The sequence below is a fragment of the Hermetia illucens genome, chromosome 3, assembly GCF_905115235.1.
Source record: "Hermetia illucens chromosome 3, iHerIll2.2.curated.20191125, whole genome shotgun sequence".
NCBI lineage: Eukaryota > Metazoa > Arthropoda > Insecta > Diptera > Stratiomyidae > Hermetia > Hermetia illucens.
In genome coordinates, this window is record NC_051851.1 from 177,398,600 (window position 1) to 177,420,051 (window position 21,452).

At 44.2% G+C, this 21,452-nt stretch overlaps 1 protein-coding gene across 5 annotated transcripts in view; it reads left to right on the forward strand.

Annotated features, from left to right (window-relative positions):
- Window positions 1–21,452, forward strand: part of LOC119652483 (lachesin) — a 110,377-nt gene that overhangs the window by 83,568 nt on the left and 5,357 nt on the right. For 2 of the 5 annotated variants that reach the window (XM_038056660.1, XM_038056661.1), the window contains 2 exons: window positions 14,318–14,482; window positions 14,695–14,787. In XM_038056660.1, coding sequence (XP_037912588.1) covers window positions 14,318–14,482; window positions 14,695–14,787 — 258 coding nt within the window. The remainder of the gene's footprint in view (window positions 1–14,317; window positions 14,483–14,694; window positions 14,788–21,452) is intronic. The other 3 variants (XM_038056663.1, XM_038056664.1, XM_038056662.1) reach the window with 2 other exon arrangements.

The window sequence follows — 21,452 nt, forward strand, 5'->3', positions numbered from 1 at the left end:
TTGAAAGCAACAGTAGGTTAATAGCTTCTTACTAGCCACTATTCCTCAGACATGAAAATTTGGAGATGACTGGAAACACAGTTGCAGGACACTGAGATTTATGAGGATGCAACATTTAATGATCCTTCCTTGACTACTATGTTAACAGAGAAGTGGTTTTTTAAAGAGGGGAACCGGAGTTACAGCCACGATCACTGAAGCGATGCAACTGTTGCATCAATACACTGACATGTTGGCTGCTTTTCAACAAGTCATTGATTCGTCACTCAATGGCTGAACTCGGGGAAATTGAAAACGACCTGGGAATGTTAGAAGTAGCAGTGGGCGGACCACCCGTGACTTCACCAGTACAGCATCAAACATTTAGTATGAATACAAATGAGAAGGAAGTAGGTGAAGTAGGGGAGCAGTCCCGCGGCCTCGTAAAGAAGCGGGGCTTATTATCAAGTACGGCACACCCGTGAACGCCCAGCAGATATGCAATATCTTTTGAAGGTGATTGGAAGCGCGCAATCCTGAGAACCGAAACCAACCTTTATGGAATCACGAGCCAAATCTTTCCAGTCGTGAATTCATTCCCGAACTGAGCCGTCCATTAAATCTTCTATCATGGAGTCGAGGCTATCTTTCTTTGCCCAGCCCGCCCATACCGGATATCCCTACGTTCAGTGACGGCATTAGTTAATATGAGCCATTTTGAAGTGTATTTAATTCGGTGTATGCTGGTTCTGATATCAGCCTTGCGGAGCGTCCAATGATGCTTCAAAGCAGGCTAAGAAAATAAAGGAGACCACTTTTTGCAGGTTCAGCACTCAAAAGGTAACAAATTAATCCCTAAGAGAGTGATCTTTAATTCCCTTTTTAGATGGCTAGTCTGAGTATGGTTTGGTCCAGAGTGTTGGCTAGCTACTAAAGACAATAAATGCCGCCTCACAATAATAAAGACGACGATCTTACGTGGGATCAGTTGATTATGGTTATTAGGTAACTTGTGGACTCTACCTAGACCATAGTTTCAAAAGGTTTCTCGTTAGCCAGACCCGAATCACTTATTCTTGATGCCGACCACAAATAAATCATCCTAAATCACACTCCAAATACCTGAATCGCACATCCAATTGTCCATAAAGCAAGCGATAGCATAATAACAATGATAAAGACATAAAACGTAAATAAGTAATTTAATCAGGTACGGTGGTAAGTTGCAAATGTTAATTTTTAATCAAGGATAAAAAAGTCAAGAAGAGCAGTTAGGAATTTGGTTCAAAGGGAGCGAGACGAAACCACTATGCTCTAGAAAGAGAAAAGGAAGCTCGCAATTGAATATACGTTTCAGGCAGTTTTAGGGCAGGCCTCCGGAATTTCGGGATAACCGATGAGTAACGATAAGTTGAACACTACGCTAAATTATACAGAACTCACCTATTTTGTCAAGAAAATATGAAACCTACCAACTTTAAATGACCACAATGAAACAAGGCTGAACAATTGATTGAGATGATTGAACTACAATCCCTCTGGTAACAAGTGCCACATCGACTTTACTAAGATAAAACTCTTCCACGTATTTCTGCAACGACACTAAATAAGGCCTCCACTAACAGAGCTCCAAGGAGATGGAATATTGCCGTATTGAAGAGCTACCTTCCTTTCTATGTTTATTATGTTGATTATGGAACCAATAAACCATCATCAAGGACTATTACTTCCATGATAAATACTTCTCAATTTCACGGAAAACTGCCAGAGTAAGTATCCTCTTGACATCATTACGCAAGGATAGGATGACTCCCCACTTAACAATAATACATATGTCTTCCCTTCTGGTACTTGAAAAAGATCTATACAAATCAGTCCGACAAATTGGGGAGGGATTTTTCCTCATTAAGTGTTTAAGAGGGAGTTAAGGCATCCTGATACATATTATATGAACAAAGTCCATCCGAATCCTTAATTTACATGCCGTTCGTTTGAACACAGCTTAAGAGCTGCCTACCCTTTGACGTGAAAAAGGACAAAAGGACATATAGAGTTCTCCTCAACAAATATATGTAGTGCCCGCCCTTATCTGGATGATATTGAAACCGCATTACAGAATATCGATTTAATAGCGCTTCTGAGGGTATTTGTAGGGATACGTACATATACATATGTCAGTAAGATAATGCAAGTATCTCAGGTCAGTGTTATATGTTGCACGTTCTCTGGAACGCAACGATACAGAATTATTTTCTATTAAGGTTGCACTACCCTTTCAACTGTATTTCGGTAGAAGGGAAAGATATCAATTTCGTGATGTTACAAACCGACTGAACGTTTTTTATTATTTTCACTAAATATATTCTTGTGGCTATTAAGGGTCTCGATTACTACGAAAGGAGTGAATTACTTCAAAGGACCCGTTTTCAGAATATTTTTGGGGTCCGTTTCCCAGTGGAAAACTCTCATAATAAGGGACTTAATTTTTAGTGTTAGTGGGGTGGTTGTTCAAGTGATCTATCCTTTCTCTATTATAAGAGAGAATAGAGAGAAACCAATTCCAAAAGCATCCACGATCTCTGAGATTCTATTTCCCTTTGTAATATAGTAATATAGTGGGCTTCCTGAGTAGTTCACGTTACGTCCTCCATCTTTGAAACCAAGAAATGCAGATTCACAGGAATTTCCACGCTAGTAGACATGTTGATTTTAATTTAGTGAGTGAGATTTTTGCGTCTTCTGGCGAATGTAATGCTAAAGCAATCTCTCCAGACATTTTAGCGGAAATGATATTAAGCTTAGGCCCTTTCTTCCTAAAGTCCTTTGGGTTTGAATAGCCATCTTTCCTGAGCTTCGGTATGAAGGCTACCTTAAACTTCTACCAAGAAGGGCGCACTTAGCACAGAGCAAGATGTGATGCAAAATACTTCTTTGAAATTGCTCTAAGTACTCTATACCCTCCTTTAGTATAGCTGGATAGATATCATCCATGCCAGGTGCTTTAAAGTGTTCAAAGCAAGTAAAGAAACTCGCTTTTGACAGGTAACCATTCCTTTTGTATTGTTCCTATTTACTTTGAAGCACTTTAGTGTTAAAAGCTTTGCAAAAACCGCAATTTTTCCCTTTCCTGCCTTAAAATTTATTTTTCGCCTGCCAGTTCCTAAAATCGTTAACTAAACGAGGAGCATCTTGACCTGCGAAAGTTTGACAAGCCTCTTATATTCATGTGGTGAGTTCCGGAAGTGTAAGCGGTCTTCATTCTTATTGTCTTTATAAGCACGGCTCAGAAGGAATTCTGACTGGTTTCCTGAGCTTTTCGCAACAATCGTGGTCACCGCACCATCTGAAAGGATAACATCAAATAGCTTCTCACCTCTAGAGTAGCATTTCCAACTGCCTCAACACATATGCTAAGCGCTCGCATCACAACCTATTCATTTTTTATTCACTACCAATGACGTTCCTCCTCATGCCATTAAAGTAGTATAATAAGTTGAGGGAAATTAGGTCTGGGAACAGAATTATTTCAGCACCCAAGGCTCTCGTAATTGAAATGGATAAGGGCAGTCATATAACTGCCAGTAGATAGGCTTTGACATGCTACAAGTTAATTTGACTAACCTTTATGTATGTAGACATAAGTATGGTCTAATGTTAAAGCCGGCACTGACTAAAGAATCTACTGCGTCCAGCGTGGGTCTCATCGAGGTTGCAAACTTGTTCCTCTCTTTCCGTCGAAAGTTCCACTTTCTTCTTCAGATGCTGCCAAAGAATCCGCATTCCAAAAAAAGCTTCCTATTCATAAGTAGCGCCTTCCGCCTTCCCTCGGTTGGAAGTTCTCTCAGGTTCCCTGTCTTCAGTCTACATGAATCTGTTTTCCCTTACCGGTATTTGAACGGTTGCGTCCACATCACCAACTGTCTTTTCATCCACTTTTCAAGGCGGAGACGGAAGAAATGGAAGAAATGAACAGGTAAAGTTTAATATGGAGTTCCTTCTCTTTTGCAGTTTAAATATTTTTGGTCAACCCTTCGTTTTCCATTTTCTGGCAGAATTAGACAATAGCGCCACCGGCAGACCACCCATGGTTGGGTTGCCAATTTCCCTAATTTTGGAAGTTGATCTTCTCTCCTTTTTAGTTTGTCACGACGTAAGCATTAGGTACACACTTTCCATTGAAGTGGAGTGTCTTTCACAGATTTCTCAATAGGAAAGCATGAATTTTGTCAGATCTCCAATGGAAGTCACGCGTTGATTCGAAAGCTACAGGGTTGCTTACAACTTTTGGGATGGGGCTAAACTTTCCTTCTTTATTTTTCTCGGTCGAGATAAGGGAGTTAAACGAGTCTTCTTAAGGATGCATACCGTCGTTTCCTTCTCTACCTATTTTCTGCGCCAATTCTATGTTGATGGACGATGATTGTTTCGGTACTGCCTGATCTAATAGGCTTTTACTCGCCTCACGCTATCACCGGGCTTAAATGCTATGGAAAATCATACCATCCTCCACATTATCGCTTTGCGGAATTTCCCTTCATAGCTTGTCTTGCGGTATTTCTAACTGCAAGACGAATCACTCATCCCCTAACTTAACAACAAGCACATACTACTTCACTGTTTACTACGAGCAAATCAGAGGTCTAAGCTTTGTGAAAATTTCCGGCCCACCCGCCTGCCTCGCCAAACTTGAATGATTACCATAACTATACGCAAAATGTAAGGGGTCTAAGGACCAAGCTGTCGGATTTCAAACTGTCTGCCTTAGCATTCCAATATCATGTCATCTGCATTTCTAAAACTTGGCTGGATGACAGGATTTTAGATTCTGAGCTCCTCGAAGGTTACTCTGTCTTTCGTTGTGACAGAGACTGCGTTGCGCTTGGCAAGACAACTGGCGGAGGTGCCCTAATAGCTGTTAAGTCCCCTCTCCGTGCCGAAATCCTCTTTTCCTCCCCCTTCTCCTCCTACGATTCTGTTACCATACGTGTCCTTCCGCCAAACGTATGTCCCTTTATCATATCGTGTGTATATTTTCCCTGCCTAAGCCCGCCTTCTCTGTACGAGGATTTCTTCGACAGATTATCAGAGGCCCTAACCGTTTTGTTTCCCTCTCTTCCTTTCACCCTCTGTGGTGACTTGAACCTTCCTATGATCTCCTGGCCCGTTACTCCTGGCCTTCCCTCCCTCCCTAATAACTCGACCCACCCTTCCGTTCCTCTATCCACTTTCATGTACACCTGTGAGGCCCTCCAATTTAACCTTTCTAGACACCACTTAGATTGCACTCTTGACCTTGTCCTCTCTAACCTTCCTGTGCGTTGTCTTTCCCAATCCCTTCATGCTCCGTCTTACGTTGCCCCTGACGCCCAGTGTCACTCTATGTGCTACTCCTTAAAATCCTCACCCATTTCTTTTTCCTACTCGCTTGACGGACATTCCTTATCCTGCTTAAATTCCACTCAAGACCTCAGAGTCACTTTCGACAATAATCTCCGCTTTGACACCCATTGCCTCGATGTCATCAATCGAGCAGCAAAATTGTCAGGCTTTATTCTTCGCTCCTCCTCTGATTTTGACTCCATCCAACCGTCCTTAGCTCTCTTCAATTCCCTTGAAAGGAATACCCTCGAGTATTGCTCCGTGATCTGGTCACCCTCCCGTAACTGTGATTGTCTTGCCCTTGAAAATATGCAACGTAAATTCACCCGTTCCCTCTTCGTTAAGAAAAGCTTCCCTCGTGTGGATTACCCCTCCCGCCTCCTACAACCACCCTCCCTTCCTACAACAGCGTAGATCATATCTGGATCTATGCACATTCTTTAAACTTTCTTCGGGCCTGATGGACTGCTCCGCCGCTGACGAGATCACCTGCCCTCCTGCGTCTTATAACACACGTAATGCAGATATTTTCAACGTGCCCTTCGCGGAGCTCGAAGTCTATTGTCATTCCCCGATTCCCAGGTTTTACCGAAATTATAATGCAAAACAGATTGGTCCTTTTAACTTCCCTGCTTTAAGTAGTTTTAAACGTAGGATAAGTTTTTTGCTTTCTCCTCCTCCTCCTGAGGACAGTAATTAATTGGAATTCTCTCTGTTTGTTGTCCGTTAATTAAATAAATAAATAAATTAACAATTTATTATTTTTGAAAACAATTTATTTAACTGACATGAGTATTATTTAACTTTTTAGCTTTTCTTTATCAAGTTAAATATTGTATTTTTTAAAGCTAAAAAAAATGCCATGAAGAGATCTAATTTTCTTGACAGATCCAGGCAGACTATTTGTTCTACCTGGTTGTCAAGGTAAGCCCCACCCCTAGCTGACACTGGGTATCAGCGATAAAACCCGACTCTAGGCCCACCAATTTTAAGGGCGCAGATCAAATGTCACGCGCCGTGCACCTTTCTTTTCCGAGACTACAGCCCCGAGGACGAACGGCTTCAGTCTTAACACAAAGACGTTCTTTGGCCTGCCGTCGACCTCAAGCCTAAAGAAGTGCTCGCCTCTGGTCATTATTTCATACCGGCCCCTATATGGTGGTTGCAAGGACTTCCGGGAAGCATCCATGTGGGTGGGGGTGTTAGTCTTCATCCCAGGTTGTCGGGATGGGGGGGAGGGGGGTTTAATTTGGTCACGGTGTCCTGGAGCAAGCGCAAAAGCCCAGTAGTGGAAAGGCCTAACCTGGTATCCAACACAGAATCGCTGGGGAGTCTCAAATTATCCCCGTATACTAATTCAGCGGAGCTAGCCGCGAACTCCTCACGATGGAAAAGAGGAAATTGGAGTAGATTTAGCTTGTTCCGAGTTTCTCAAGTTTTCTACATAAGGAGACATTATTGATTCTATCATCAACGAATACGTTTAATAAGTCCCATGGCTACCGTCCAGCCTGCATTTATCTCTTCAATACCTCAATCTACAATTAAATTCATGTAATATTTGGGAAAATTCCAGGCTTCCAAACTAATGGACACTCATAATCAAATTCTTATTAGCTTCCTCTTCTACAATCCAAAACTCAATCACTGGATCATTAATATCAGATTCGATAATTCACTGGAGTGTTCGATACACCAAAGAAATTAGTTCTCTTGTCTTCATGATTTTTATGAATTCGGGAAAATCTCATTAGGTCCGAGAGCCCAATTAATCTGCAATTTATTCCGCTCAATTTTCGTCCTCACGCTCCTTTCAAAATTTTCCATCGGGACAAATATTAAACGCTGCAGATACAATCAAGCATTTTCGTCAGAAAAGATTTTTGGGGTGTTAATTATAGCTTGTCTGCCAGGATACCCGAAAGTTATACATTCAAGTGTGTCTCCCCCACTCCATTATCCCATATACGCGGCATAAAAAGTCACATTCTCCTTATCGCCATTATCGACTCCGCTCGTAGACAAATATTAAGCTACAAATAACGCAGCTACTATTTAGTTAATGCGAATATAAAAAGCTTGGAAAAATGTTATCCATTCGTATCACAATATGTTCATGTCGTTAGCTTTCATGTCGAACGGGAAACAGCTCTCCCGGTCAAAAAGAATTATGAGCGTCATATAGTCCTCTAAATAACTTGAAACGATAAAGTTAAACTACCATCAGTGTTTACACACAGCGGGAAACGCCATCTGAGGAAAGTTCCTTTTCCTTTTCATGAGGCGAACACCCCTCACATGTTGGAGGAGCCAAACAGAAATGAAAAAAAAATAATGAAATAAAAGCAATAAAAATAAAAATAAACTGAAATACATCAGACGAAGCAGTCATAAAGTGACACGCAACCATGTCCTGAGAAAAGGCTAAGGCTAAGGAACGTATAATTTCACCTTTCCTCGGAGAGAGACAGTGCTACCTGCCAGGACGATGTGTGTTGAAAGCTAAGGGGAGGATGCACGATGATAGTTCCAATATAAAGAGGATAAGTCGATTTTCAATGTTTTCCCAGAAATAGTTGGCACAACCCTCATCCACTTATCCTGCTGGCAAGCAGCCAAAGGATGCTTGGTGGAAAACCAAATCAATTTGAACCTAAACATGGGACAACTTTCCGAAAACGGAAAAAGGAGATTATTAAAGCTAAATGCCATTTAAATTTAAGATAAATATTTTACCGGTTCATTGTACTCTCCTGGCGTTTCCAAAAGTGGAAATGTTCAGGGCCTACTCTTCTCTCAAGGACACATTCTCAGCTCGAGGCCTTATTGTTTCGCACTAACGATTTCAAGTAGAATTCCTCCCCACAATCCCTTAAAGAAGCAATAAAGGCCGGATCGCATGAGCCCCAAGGTGAGCACACAACAAACCCCAAAGATAATTCAGTGGCATTCCGCCACATATTATTGATAAAACAATTTCTCCAATCAACTGTGGTATATTATTTAGGCGACAAGAGATCCGAGGACTCCGACAATGCTCCAATTTTTCAGACTACTCCGAACGATTGTTGTCTTCATGGCTCACCCTTTATTATTGATTGTACCACGACGCATTTGTCGCATACTAAAATCTAGAAAAAGTAACATAGATACGAGGTTGTGTATACCGTTCACGTTTTCTTTGGCTTCGTGTCCTTGTGCGTGCATATTCTGTCAGAAAAATATCGTGACATTTTTCTGTCTGGCAGTGATAATTTAGAGAGTCTATTGCCTACCCTGAAATAGATTTTGAAATTGATATCCAATTTAAATGAAAATTCACGAGATATGTTAGCCGTGTATCTTTCTTCGACAGTGATGACTGAGTTGATTGAGCGTCAGCCTATCAATCATCTTTCCTTGGGATCAAACCTCGGATGTAGGGTAGGTAAGTAGGTATCAGTGTTCACTCCAAGGAGCCCAATTAGCACTGCGTTGCGCTGTGCTGATACCACCAACTCCTGGGACCATTACTGTTCTTACGAGAGCAAGGAGGCAGAGTCCAGCCGGCTCACATCTTAAGAGCCAGCCCACACCATTCACGAAGAAAAGCGGCTCTCCCACCCTGCAGCTAGAAATCTCTCTAAGGTACCCCCCCCCGTGTCCGTAACCTCACTCTAGTTAGAGCTGGGCAATCTGAAGGTTTCCCCCTGACCCACTTCTCCGCAGCTTCGGCAATGCGAATTGTAGGGTATGCCAAACACCACACGAGACCCCCGCATCGACTCCGCAAGGCATCTTTGATCCATCGGTGAAGAACATCCTAACCTTGCAACACCCCGCCGATCTTCAACTCTACCCTGGTTGGAAAGTCCACAGCAAAGTTTCTCGTGAAGTTCAGCTTACATATGGCATAGTCTGTGAGGAATACCCAGATTTTCCGAGGTACTTCACCTAGAATGTTACTGTGGCCGTAGGGCTTCGCTGTCAGCATCTGGACGCACGCAGTCTGACGGCACTGCACACTGCAACGTATTTAATGTGGAGGTCTAGAGGGAGGAGAGGTAGCACATTAAGATCATCTGCCGGGCAGGACTGCAAAGCCCCAGTAGCACTTGCCACGCGGTTTTTTGAATCCTATTTCGCTCCGTTCTATTGTACTTTTTGCTCAAAGCCTAGCACCATACAATAGAGGCGTACGTTAGAATTGGATACACCACAGCGGGAAACATTCAGAGAACCATCCTCGACCAGAGACCCCATTTATTTGCAATGATTCTCTTGCAGGCATAGAAGTCTATTCAGTTCCATTTTGGTTGGGTTTATGCCGAGTCCGCATCTTGCGGCCCACTGGCACACCTTTCACAGCGCTCCTTACATCAAGTTTCACATAATGAGAAAAACACCCCTGACACTAATATCACCAAGTCGTTGGCATACGCCACTACCTCCACCCGCTGTTGTCCAATATTCGTAAAATTTCCCTAGTTACTATTAACCAGAGCACAGGAAAGATGGAGCCACCCTGGGAGTGCCTCCGTTCTAAGCTCTGGTCAAGAGCCTCCCAGATCGGACTGGATTATCCTAGAACTTAGCATGGGTATAACCCAATGCGTAAGATACCCCTCCAATCCAATACTGGTCAAAGCTTCCTTGATGGCGTTGTTACTAACTTTGTCGAATGCTCCCTCTATATTCATGAAGGCAGATAATTGCCCTTAAGTGGATGTCCAGAACGCGCTCTAGAGTTTTCAACACGAAAGAGGTCAGGCTGATTGGACGAAAGTCCTGCCCGTCTTCAGAACTGTGGTGCGTATCCTCCGGTAAATCTCAACAAGTCACGGCACAACCCTTTTCTCCTGCTTCTGTAGCATGACTGGCATTATGCCATCTGGGCCTGGAAATTTATATGCGGAGAATCTGTTTATAACCCAACCGATCTTATCCTCGGTAATCACCGATTTGATAGGCGCTCTTGATAGTCGACTTGTACTTCTTCAGGAAGTCCTTGCATGGCTGCCAATATTTATGCCGATGTTGAAAATTTCCTGGTCAGCTTCCTGAAGCTGGAGAGATTTTTATTCTACCATGCTCGAGACTTTAATGACGGTATTGAATGCCTTTTCATGAGCCTGCCCTTTGACTCCAGTTCGTCTGCCAGTTTTCCGGAGAGTTAGTGCTTAATTACTTGACCAAACTTTCTTCCGTCGATCCTCTTGGCATCTCCGAAGGGTTTGGAGACCTCTACGGCGAGATTTAGATTGAAAAGTATCCAACTGTTATCCGAGAAGCATCTCTGGTCAGACATTCTTCAGTTCCCACCCTGAAAATCCCATTGTCGATTAGTAGGTTGATATCAAGGACCTCCTCCCAACCGTAAGAGTTCTTCGAACTGGGGAAATGGAAGGTTGGTGTACTGCCCCTGTTATACACCGATAGTTTTGTAGTAATAATAAAATCAAAGAATGACTCACCTTACTTGTTGATTTCCGAACTGCCCCAAACCGTATCTCTTGCATTGGCGCCGCAGCCTACTAACAGGTTGGCCTTCTTTGTTGCTATGGTGCTCGTCAAATGTTATAGTTGTTTTGGCGGAGCTGATCGGTCGTGAGCCATGTAAGTCGAGTAAATATACACGTTCTCTGCCTCCTCCTGCTCCAGTTTGACCACTGGTAGGTCGCTGGAACTCAGGTCTGGAGACAGAAAAGCGTGTATACTTTTCTTTGCGAGGATACATGCTCCAGGTCTGTCCTGATCAGCGTCCCCTATGCTGTGGAATAAATTAAAATATATGCTTTGCAGCGCTTTGATTGTTTGGTCGCCTGCACCCTTCATGGCTCCTGCATTAGTGTGATGTCGATGTCTTCCTCCTCCTCGTGCCTGACTCCGAACCGCACTTTATAGTCCATCTTTTCCAGGCACTGTCCGCTTAAACGTTTGTCTGGGGTTCCCCTTCCTTGACAACTACCCGGTCATCCATGGGAATCTTAAGGTCTGGAGGTGCAGGGATTGGACGAGCTTGTCCTTATCCATTGGCAAACAGATACGAGTGATCGGTCGTAGGAGATGACTTTGAGCTTTACGCTCTCCCAGGCGTCGCTGATCTTAGCGACGCACGAACCGAGAAAGTCCCTGGAGAATTGGTCCTTGCAAGCTTTAACGTGAAACCCGTAGACCACCTGAGAAAAATCAAAGCATGGGGTGGATCTATTGTTTTTTTATGTGTTTGCCTTTGGCGTCCAAGAGATGCTCAACGACCATATTTGACGCCCTGGCCTCAACACTGATCCACACCTCCGGCGCTAGTTTGCCACTAGTATAATTACCATCTGCCATCGCCACACTTAAGTGGTTCCTGCTCACGTGGCTGAAGGGTTTCGCAGTTCGTGGCTGACTGTTGCTGCGTACTTTTCTCCAGATGTTAGCATCCGAGCTGTTGTCCACTCTGCTCCGCTCATGATCTTCTTCGACCTCGTTTTAGGATCTTGCCTTCTGGTACTGGCTCTTGAGCAGAACACCAGTAGAATTTCGCTTCTTAGCCGGTTTCCGTTGACGGATCTTTACTTTTTGGCAGATCCCCCGACGCCGAGGCTCTCGGGTTAGGAGTACGGCAATGGAATCCAAACTGGAGAGCACTAGTCCGTCTGCGGGACCGTCTCCGGGAAATCCCTGCGGTTGGTTTCAGCACAGCAGTGCTACGGCTGGCATTGTGTGTGTGCTGCTCTCGACGGCTACTGTCTCCTGGCACATCTCGGATGTATCCTGGATTTTTCTGTTCATATTTGTACTGGTCTGGCTGCTTTAGGTATATCAAATACATAGTGTTGGTTTATAATGAGAAGAGATAACAACGTGAAAAAAAACCAACGACCGATTTTTTTTCACGACGGAGCTACCCCATATCGACCACGGTTGTCCTCTTTTCGGATATATCTACATCTTTGCCTCCATACCGCGAAGTGGCATTCATTGACTATGCTAGGCGACTAACACTCAGAACTACAGAGAGATCAAGGTAGACAACAATGCTGTATATTTTGGATTTGAGACGTTCGTTGATAGGTCGATCACAAAGAGTGCCAGTTATGTGACGCCATTTTATACAAGTTGCATGAGACGACTATTCCATTTTTGGACAAATTGCTGAAGATTGGCTTTATTGTGAAGCGCCTAGGGAGCATTATATGCATGGAGAGAGAATGTGGTATGTAGGTCGTCGGACGTTGAATGTCCCGCGAGTGCCCATAAAAAGAATAAACGAAACATTCAGCTTTGCTGAATGATGATTTGAACCGACGCACACCTCTGGAGTTCCGAATTTTCACAATTAATAGGTTTCCGTCCGTTTTTCGACGACATGACCACTGAGATCCCTGATAATGGCGATCCAGTTATTGACAGATGTGTCTTTCTCGTCATTGGGACGACCTGTCTATGGCGCGTAAGTGGTGAAGGTAATTATATAAAGCGTGCATTCACGTGACGCCATCGCACGTCCGGGGACTAGTATACAATTTTGATTGAGGTGATTCGGGTGCCCTGGTCTGATCTTTTTTTTATCTTTTTTTAACGAAATTCAACACGTTTCAATGATTCTCCTGTCGCGGGACGGGTCACCAAAAGAGATAAGGTAGGATTCATTATAGTGGAGAAACTGCAACTAGATATTCTTTACTGACATCTTTCCTCGGTTCTTGCAATTTGTTCTTATTTCACTGATTATAGATTAAGCATAGTTGGCTCAAGGTCTCCTCCTTTATGTGGCCTTGGAACCTGTGGCCGCGTTAACTACTCTCAAAGACATCTGGAGTGAGAATCTCGGGAACTACCTAAAGAAATTTAATCACCGTCATTTTCTATGATATATAAGTGATCTCACCCTTAAAGTAATCTAATTGCTAGAGGGATACGTAGAGCAAAATCTTCAGTCGAAAGGTTAATCTGTGAGCGCTGCAATGGGAAAGTAAGTAGCAACAAGGATGCCAAGAACACGTAACATGCCTGCGACTGCGTATGCACCGAGATCTCCTGACTGGAATCCTCTTGATCTCGAAGTTTGCTTCTAAATAGTTGTAATTATCTAGGCATGGCTTTACACTAGAAATCGGAGAAAGGGCTATTTAAATAATTCAGTTCAGAGACCCTCTCCAAGGTGAGTCTCGTACCTCTCCACAAATCATTGGGGGTGGAGCGATACTGTCTGGGCCACTTGTTCATGACTTAGCCGCTGTTGACCAAGCACTCTTTGTTGCCTTTTCTCCCGAAGAGTTGGGATCGTCAGCGGACTTCTGTCGCTTCGGTTTTGTAGGTAGCGTCGACTGGAGCCCGGGGTCAAGTGTGCTAACAGAAGAGGACTGCATCGGTCTGACCGTTAAAGAGTGAATCTCAACTAGATTACCTTTCACTTGAATAGGTAGAGAATCTGAGTATTCATTCAGATTCTCCAGCGATGAGCTCAGGATTTCTTCTCTATTCAGGATTGAATTTTGTTTTATGTTTTTAAGATTTGCGGTTTGTCATAGTTGGCTGCTAGGATTTTTAGTTTTACAGGGGAAAGTAAGTCGATCCCGCAGAGTCTCTTTTTGCCGAGCCATATCCAGTTGAAGCTGGTTGTCACCTGAAGCTGGGTCACCGTTCAGGGCCACATTTTAACGATTGTGACCATTCAGCGCTCGGCACGGTAGTCATACCTAAGGCTTAGGACTTTGATTACTTCTTAGCTTCGGGTGTCACCTCGAGTTCCCTAAAGTATCTTCCTTACTGGGTTCCTGTACTATGTCCAGGAATACTCTTCTGCCAGAAAGGTTCAAGCAACTTCGAACTTCAACGCTATCAAAACAGTGATTTCTTTCTGTCCTTTCCAGTCCTGCTGAGACACCTCTATGGTACTGCTTCATATTATTACTAACTAACTGATATGAATATTGTCCCCGCTAGTTACCATGTTCAGTATGTATAATCCCCCATTATATCTTCCCAGATACGTCACGTCCAGGCGACAAATTCCAAACAACATCCACAACGAACGGTTATAGCAAATACATGAAATTAAAAATTCACAACGTGAGTGCATCAGATTTCGGCTCCTACCGTTGCGTAGCGAAAAACTCACTGGGCGAAACGGACGGCGTAATTAAACTCGATGGTAAGTATCCTTATGGCTTGACTCCCCTTAACTCAGGATGATACCATCACGTCCGCTTTTGTACGAAATAATGAGTTGAATCGAATCAGGTCCTTGGCTAACTTTATTTTTGCAACCTGCACTATCCCAGGCACCACTAAGCGTACACCCGTTTAGGATAGATGAATTTTTATTATTAATTTTCATAATGCAATTTTCTCTAATTTGCACAGAAATTCTTGCACCAACGACTGCTATTATGTCGGAAATTACCATGTACAACCGGAGTCTAGGTACGTATGGGCACGGAGAAGAGCAAGCCGAAGGTATTTAGACTTTGTGGATGACTGCAAATTTTGATTATAGCGAACTTGGACATTCGTGATTATGAATACGGCAGGACCTGAAAATAGCATTTAAGGCCAGGTTCATTCTCGCTCCTGGTCCGACCGCACACGTAAACTCCTGCATTTTATGAAATGGCAATGATGGCACCTCGTGTTTCGGAATTCAGTCCGGTGTTTTGTAGCCTTTTGTGCTTCCATTCACTCGAGAGAGAATCCAGCTGGGAGAAGTCATAGCAGACAATGTCATTAAACAGTTGGAGGAAAGTTTAATATTATTCTGGAAAAGTCTTTTTCACGGGGTTCTGTGGAACTGAATCCTTTTTGAACGCACCGCCTGACAGAATATTAGAAAGTATAAATATCAAAGGGAAGTACTTGCGAATAGAAGAGGGATGGGAGTACTGCTGGGTCCAATGCAAATTAATAACGAAAGGAAACAGTGATGAAAAATTAGATAAACGAGTTCAAATTGACTCAACTTCAGCCTAGACTGACACTCAGGTAATACCGTCATTCACCTCGTTAACAGAATGAAATTATACGTAAGGCTCTGGTGACCGCTGGGAGTAATGGCGGGCGAGATGAGCTGGAACTCGGTCGAAGCAAAATCCCGACAGAATTTGCTATTGCACTGGTCAGGGAAGCGGAAGCTGTTGCACATCCCAATGATTTCAGAACTGAATACAGCATCACGAAAGAGCTTGGATGTGGTCGCAAATCTTTCGATGGTCCTGTCAAGGACGTCAACGGTAGACTCTGGTGGACTGGATCCATGATGATGAACAACTGAAGAGGTGGAAAAAACACTTCACTATAATCACATCACATCACATCACATCCAGTGAGGTTCCTCCTCTAGTGGATGATATGGATAGTCACCATAACATGCGGATAAGGATTGTTCATCCAAGCAAACACGGTGTAAAGCCGCTGGGCTTGACGGTCTCCTCGCAATTGCAATTACTGCAGATCTGCGGCTTCTTCCGTCTTGAGAATCCGAAACTTTTCCCAAATAGTGGAAAAATGGGATGATAGTTAAGATTCCCAAAAAAGGGCACCCATTTTGAGTGTGCCAATTGCGTACTTCCTGCCGTCGCAAAAATAACAGCTAAAATAATCCTGAAACATATCAAAGAACATCTCCAAAGCTAGACTGACAGAAAGCAGGCTGGTTTCCGGTCCCGAAACTCCTGAAATGATCACGTCAACATCCTACGAATTATTTTCGAACTGGGCGGAGTTTAGATCTTCGATTCGCCTGCTCTTCATCGATTTCGATAAAGCTTTCGATATCGTGAACAGGGAGTGTATCTTTTTTTTTTGTTTTTTAAGGAGGTGGAAATCTTCAAAAGACTCGGGCCTGGGCACGCCAGAGTGTGGGATTTTTACCCACTAAAACCACCTCCGACTCGCCCCTACCCCGTGGAACTACCTTTAGGTATTACATTACTTTAGCTAGGTCTCCTTCCATCTTCCCGCGGGGTTCGTAACCGTGCTTTCCTCACTTCTTCTCCTGGATTACTGCGATCATGGAATTGATCGCATTCCAGTCTTCCTGGCAAGCTACCATTCTCCGGACAAAATTTTCCGGTGATAACACTTCACCTAGAGTTTCCTGTAGGTTCCTTCTTTCTTCCACGAACATAGGACATTGGAAGAATACGTGCGCTGGGTCCTCTAGGACCCTGTCGCAGTTTGGACAATTAGCTCCGGTGTTCAATTTAAACCTGTACAGGTATTGATGGTATCCTTCATGGCCGGTGGGAAACTGGGTGAGATTATAATTGATCTCCGCATGCTTTTTCTCCAGCCACTCCCTGATGGAAGGAATCAACCTGTAAGTCCAACGACCCTTTTTTGACTGGTCCCATCGCTGTTGCCATCTGCTTATAGATCTCTCTCTTTCGGCTTTTTTCACCTGCCATAAGGGAGAGATGGATTTGGTGTTGTAAATGTTCATAATTTCGGTTGCCAGTATGTCAATCGGCATCATTCCGGAGATGACGAACGTTGCATCGTCTGAGACGGTCCTGAAGGCGGAACACACCCTTAAGGCTGTTCTTCTGTAAAACCTACTCAGTTTATATGCATTGCCTAAAACCTGCAGCTCGTTTCCCCAAACTGGGACTGCATACAGCATGATAGAACTCACCACCCTGCAAGTATGCCGCGGTCCTCCTATGTTCGGCATCATCCTTGCGAGAGCAATACTCGTGGAGGATGCTTTTTTGCAAGTATGCAATATGTGCTGCTTAAAATTGAGTTTTCCGTCTATTATCACCCCCAAGTATTTGATGGCCAGCTTGGAAGTGATGATACGATTCCCGATGTTAATGCAGGCGTAATTTCTTTTGCAGCGCTTAGTGACAAGGACCGCTTCCGTCTTTTCATCAACGAGTGCCAGTCCTCTCACTCTCTAACCAAGCCCTAACAACACTGATTGCTTCGCTTGCGTACAACTCAGCATCCTCAAGATGCTTTGCGACCACAACCAGTGCTATATCATCGGCGTAACTCACCACCGTGGCCTCCTCTGGAACCGGAAGGTTAAGCACATCTTCCACAGTAGTGGGCCCAGTACAGAGCCCTGTGGGACACCCGCGGAGACAACGTACTCCTTGGGTCCATCATCGGTATTATACCAGAGTGTTCGTTCACGCGAATAGCTATCTATAATAGCGGCGAGGTAGGTGGGAACACCAATCGTCGCTAGAGACTTTTGTATAAGGTTCCAATTGGCCGAGTTGAATGCATTCCTCACATCCAGGGTCACCACCACACAATATTTGCTGGTACAACCCCTTCCGTGAATTGCATTTTCGGCCAAACCAGTAACCATTTTGATGGCATCAATGGTTGATCTAGCTTTACGGAACCCATACTGCCTATCTAAAAGGCCCCCTTGGCTCTCGATGACTGGAAGTAGTCTATTATAAATAACCCGCTCCAACATCTTCCCCGTAGTGTCTAGAAGACATATGGGTCTATAGGAGGACGGTTCCCCTGGCAGTTTGCTAGCCTTGGTCCAGCAGCTCGTCCCTGGTGACTGGTGGAATCGGCGTCACATTCAGGGGACGCTGGAAAGTGTCAGTACCCCACTCTTGCTGGGGAAATAACCCCTGGATTATTTTCAACAAGAGTGTAGGGCACGTGATCTGCGGAGATGATCGGCCTCTGAATCGTCCTGTCACGATTTTATAGGCGCTACCCCACGGATTTATGTCCGCTGCCAAACAGAGCTTCTTAAAACATTCCCTCTTATTCCGCTGGATGGCGAGCTTGAGGTTCTTGCGAGCTTCCCTATATGCATGCTCCTTTTGCCCTTGATCGATCCTACCTATTGCTCTCTGAGCCGTTCGTCTGGCTCTGTGGCAAGTCGATCGAAGGCTGGCACTATTCCACCAATAATTGGGTCTTCTAGTGAAGAATGAACACCTCCTAGGCATCGACGCGTCACATGCCTTAGAGATGCTTTGTGTAACATGGAGAGCTCTATCCGTGGAGGTGCCTGCTTTGCTAGGCAGGTCTAGCCACACTTCCATGAATGTTTGCTAATCCATCGCTTTTGCAAACCATCCTGGTGTTCTTTTGGATTTCGGCTTCTTGGGTGCGGGTATCCTGCTTTGTGGCTCCGTCCTTAATTCAAAGGTAATAGCCTGGTGGTCGCTGTACCTGAAGCCGTTGCTAACTTGCCAGGACATGTCGCGTCCCAGCGCAGGGCTGACAAAAGTCAGATCTACAATTGAACCAGTTCCCCCTTTCCGATAAGTGTTTACATCGCCTTCGTTGGCCAGAACTACATCTAACTGGGCAAATGCTTCTAATAAGCACCGCCCCCTTGCGTTAGTCTCTTTGCTGCGTCACTCGATAGCCCACGCATTAAAGTCACCGGCTATCACCTTTGGACCTCGTCCCCAGGGAGTGTATCTGGAATGCTATATGTAGGAGGGACATTCCGGAAAAACTAATAGCTATTATGAGAGTGACAGCTGATGGCGCAAAATATAACGTGCTGCGCCGAAGTAACATCTTGGATGATTTTGAGGTCGAAAACAGAGTCCATCCGGGTTGCATCCTGTCGACGACATTATTTCTTCTTGTTATCGATGACGTTCTTCATGTTGCCTTGTTATCGACAGCCAGCTGAGGATTCCTCCCTTACAGTCAGTACATCTGTCTGCATCTGGCATTTAGCTCGTCCTCCTTTCTTAGGATGTGTCCTTTCCAACTGAGCTTAATACCGAGTGTCGTACCTAAGTGAAGTCCTCATCAGCGCCTAAAGAAAAAAGATTTTGATTGAAGAGTGATATAAAAAATCTGGGGACAGTAGGGTCAAAAGAACTCGAAAGAAAGCCCTGAACACTGTTGTTTGGCCGAATTCTGGAAAGAAGAAATAAGTTCCAAAATCGAGTGATATGATTAGAAGTATTAGATGAAGAAGGGCCTACAGAGTGCGAGATCAAAAAAGTTGTAGATTATCGGAAAATAGCGAATCAGATGACAAACCTTAAATGACCGGATCGACAAATTAGTGGGTATCGCTTGGAATGGAAAAATGGAAGAGACTACCAAGAAATTGGTACAGCAGATGGACAATTTTGATGTAAATATTTATTGTATGGATGGGTGTTCACTGTTCCGATCTTCTCACCAAATTTCACATTAATCGCTGCAATCATTTCTGAGAAAAAAGCCTGCGACAGATAGACAGAAAGGTAGAAAACCTCCAGGTGAGCCATCCTCCAATAAACCCATATGTCTCTTAGATAATATGGGGAAAATGTTAGAGCGCTCAAGGTTATTGTGAAGCAAGGCACCTTTTAGATCGACAATACGGACCCCATAAAGCCATCAAATTAGTTACTGGATTGGGAGAGAACGCGATTCACGAGAAGGGTAGTTCCAGCGGGAAATGCGGTCAGCTCGGCCAGTTGGACTTTAATACGAAAAACCCTGGCAGCAATTGGTGTTCCAACCTACCTCGCTGCTGTTGTCGATAGGTATTTAGCAAAAAGGAGGGTTTGCTGTGACACCGATGACGGCGCCCAGAAGTACGTTGCCCCTGCGGGTGTCTTTTACTGGATCTACTACTGTGGAGCATTATGTACAATTATGTACTTAATATTCCGACTTCTAAGGAGATCATGGTGGCGTCTTACGCCGATAACATTGCATTAGAGGTAGTGACGAAGCATCTAAAGGACGTTGAGTTATGCTTACGCGAACGAATCAGTGCTGTTAAGGTTTGGTTAGAGAGCGCTACCTGGCATTTGCGCAGAAAATCCGGAAGCAGTCTTCTTCATAGAGCTCCGAAAGAGCCCGAATCAGAATAGGCTATTACATCATTACTTCCAAGGCGGCCCTTAAATACTTGGGAATGATAATAGATACGAAGTTAAGTTTCAGACAACATGTGCAGAATGCTTGTGGCAAGGGATTCCCGGCTAGTGTGACCCTGGCAAGGCTAATACTGAATTTGGGAAGGTCCCGATGTACTTGTAGTCTACTTATTGCCAGACTGGTGAGCTCGATCTTACTTTATCCCACCCCTGTTTGGAGGAAGGCTTTTCACATATAATGCAATGCCCATAAATTGAGTGCGGTCTATAGAAGGACGACCCTAAAGGTATAGCCTTCAGAACCGTCTCAAATTCGTCAGCCGTTTTCAAAAAATTTTACTCTCTAACCCCCGTCCTTTTTAAACACTTCTCCATTTTAAAGCCCTATGAGAATAACGACTCCCCCCATCCCCCCCCCCCCCCCAGAGCGGGTTTTGCCACACATGGTGAAATTGAAACCAAATAATGGGAACCTCTTAACCTTACGATCCTGGCCGCTGGTAGACGCTGTAAACGCCGGATGTACGGTTTGGCCAAAGCTACAACAACTTTTCACTATGCCGAAAACTAGCAAAATCTCTATTCTCTCGACTGGATTTCAAGCCATTGTCCGAGTAATAAAGCTGTCAGGTATGGCTAAGCTAAAGAAAATCCTAATCGTCACGGACTCCCTTCAAGCCATCGAAGCCCTCATTAATAGAACTCCAGTCAATTATCTGGCTGCCTGGGCTAATGATGAAATGAGGAAAGCTTGTCTGAAAAAAGCGCTCATACTCTGGGTTCCTGGGCATAGCGGAACCCTGACTCCCCATCGTTATGCCTTTTCTGACGTCCGGAAACTAACACGTAACACCATTCGTTCTGAATGAGATTTGGCATTCAAATTTATCTCCGTAGTTAAAGGTAAATTTTTCTTTCGTATTTTCCCAAGCATCTCCATCAAGTCCTGGCTTCAGGACATGCCCCTCAATACGAGTGACGTTACCACCCTAAATTAGTCTCTAACTTTGTCTTTTGTAAAGCACTCCTGCCTAAGGTAGGCGTAGCTTCCCCGCCGGTATATGATAGCTAAGGTGTGGACGAAACGGACGATCTCATTATCTTTCATTGCAAAAAGTTCTCACGGCATAGGACTAACCTCGGTTGCATAAAGCGTTTCAACTCTCCACTTGATCTCTTCATGGCGGATAATAGATCTCTCCGGATGGACTTGGTCAGCTTTATAAAAGAGGCTGGAATCAGAGTCTAGCTTCGTTCCTCCCTCTCCTGTTCATTGCTTTCCTCCCCATCATCTCCTAAATCTAA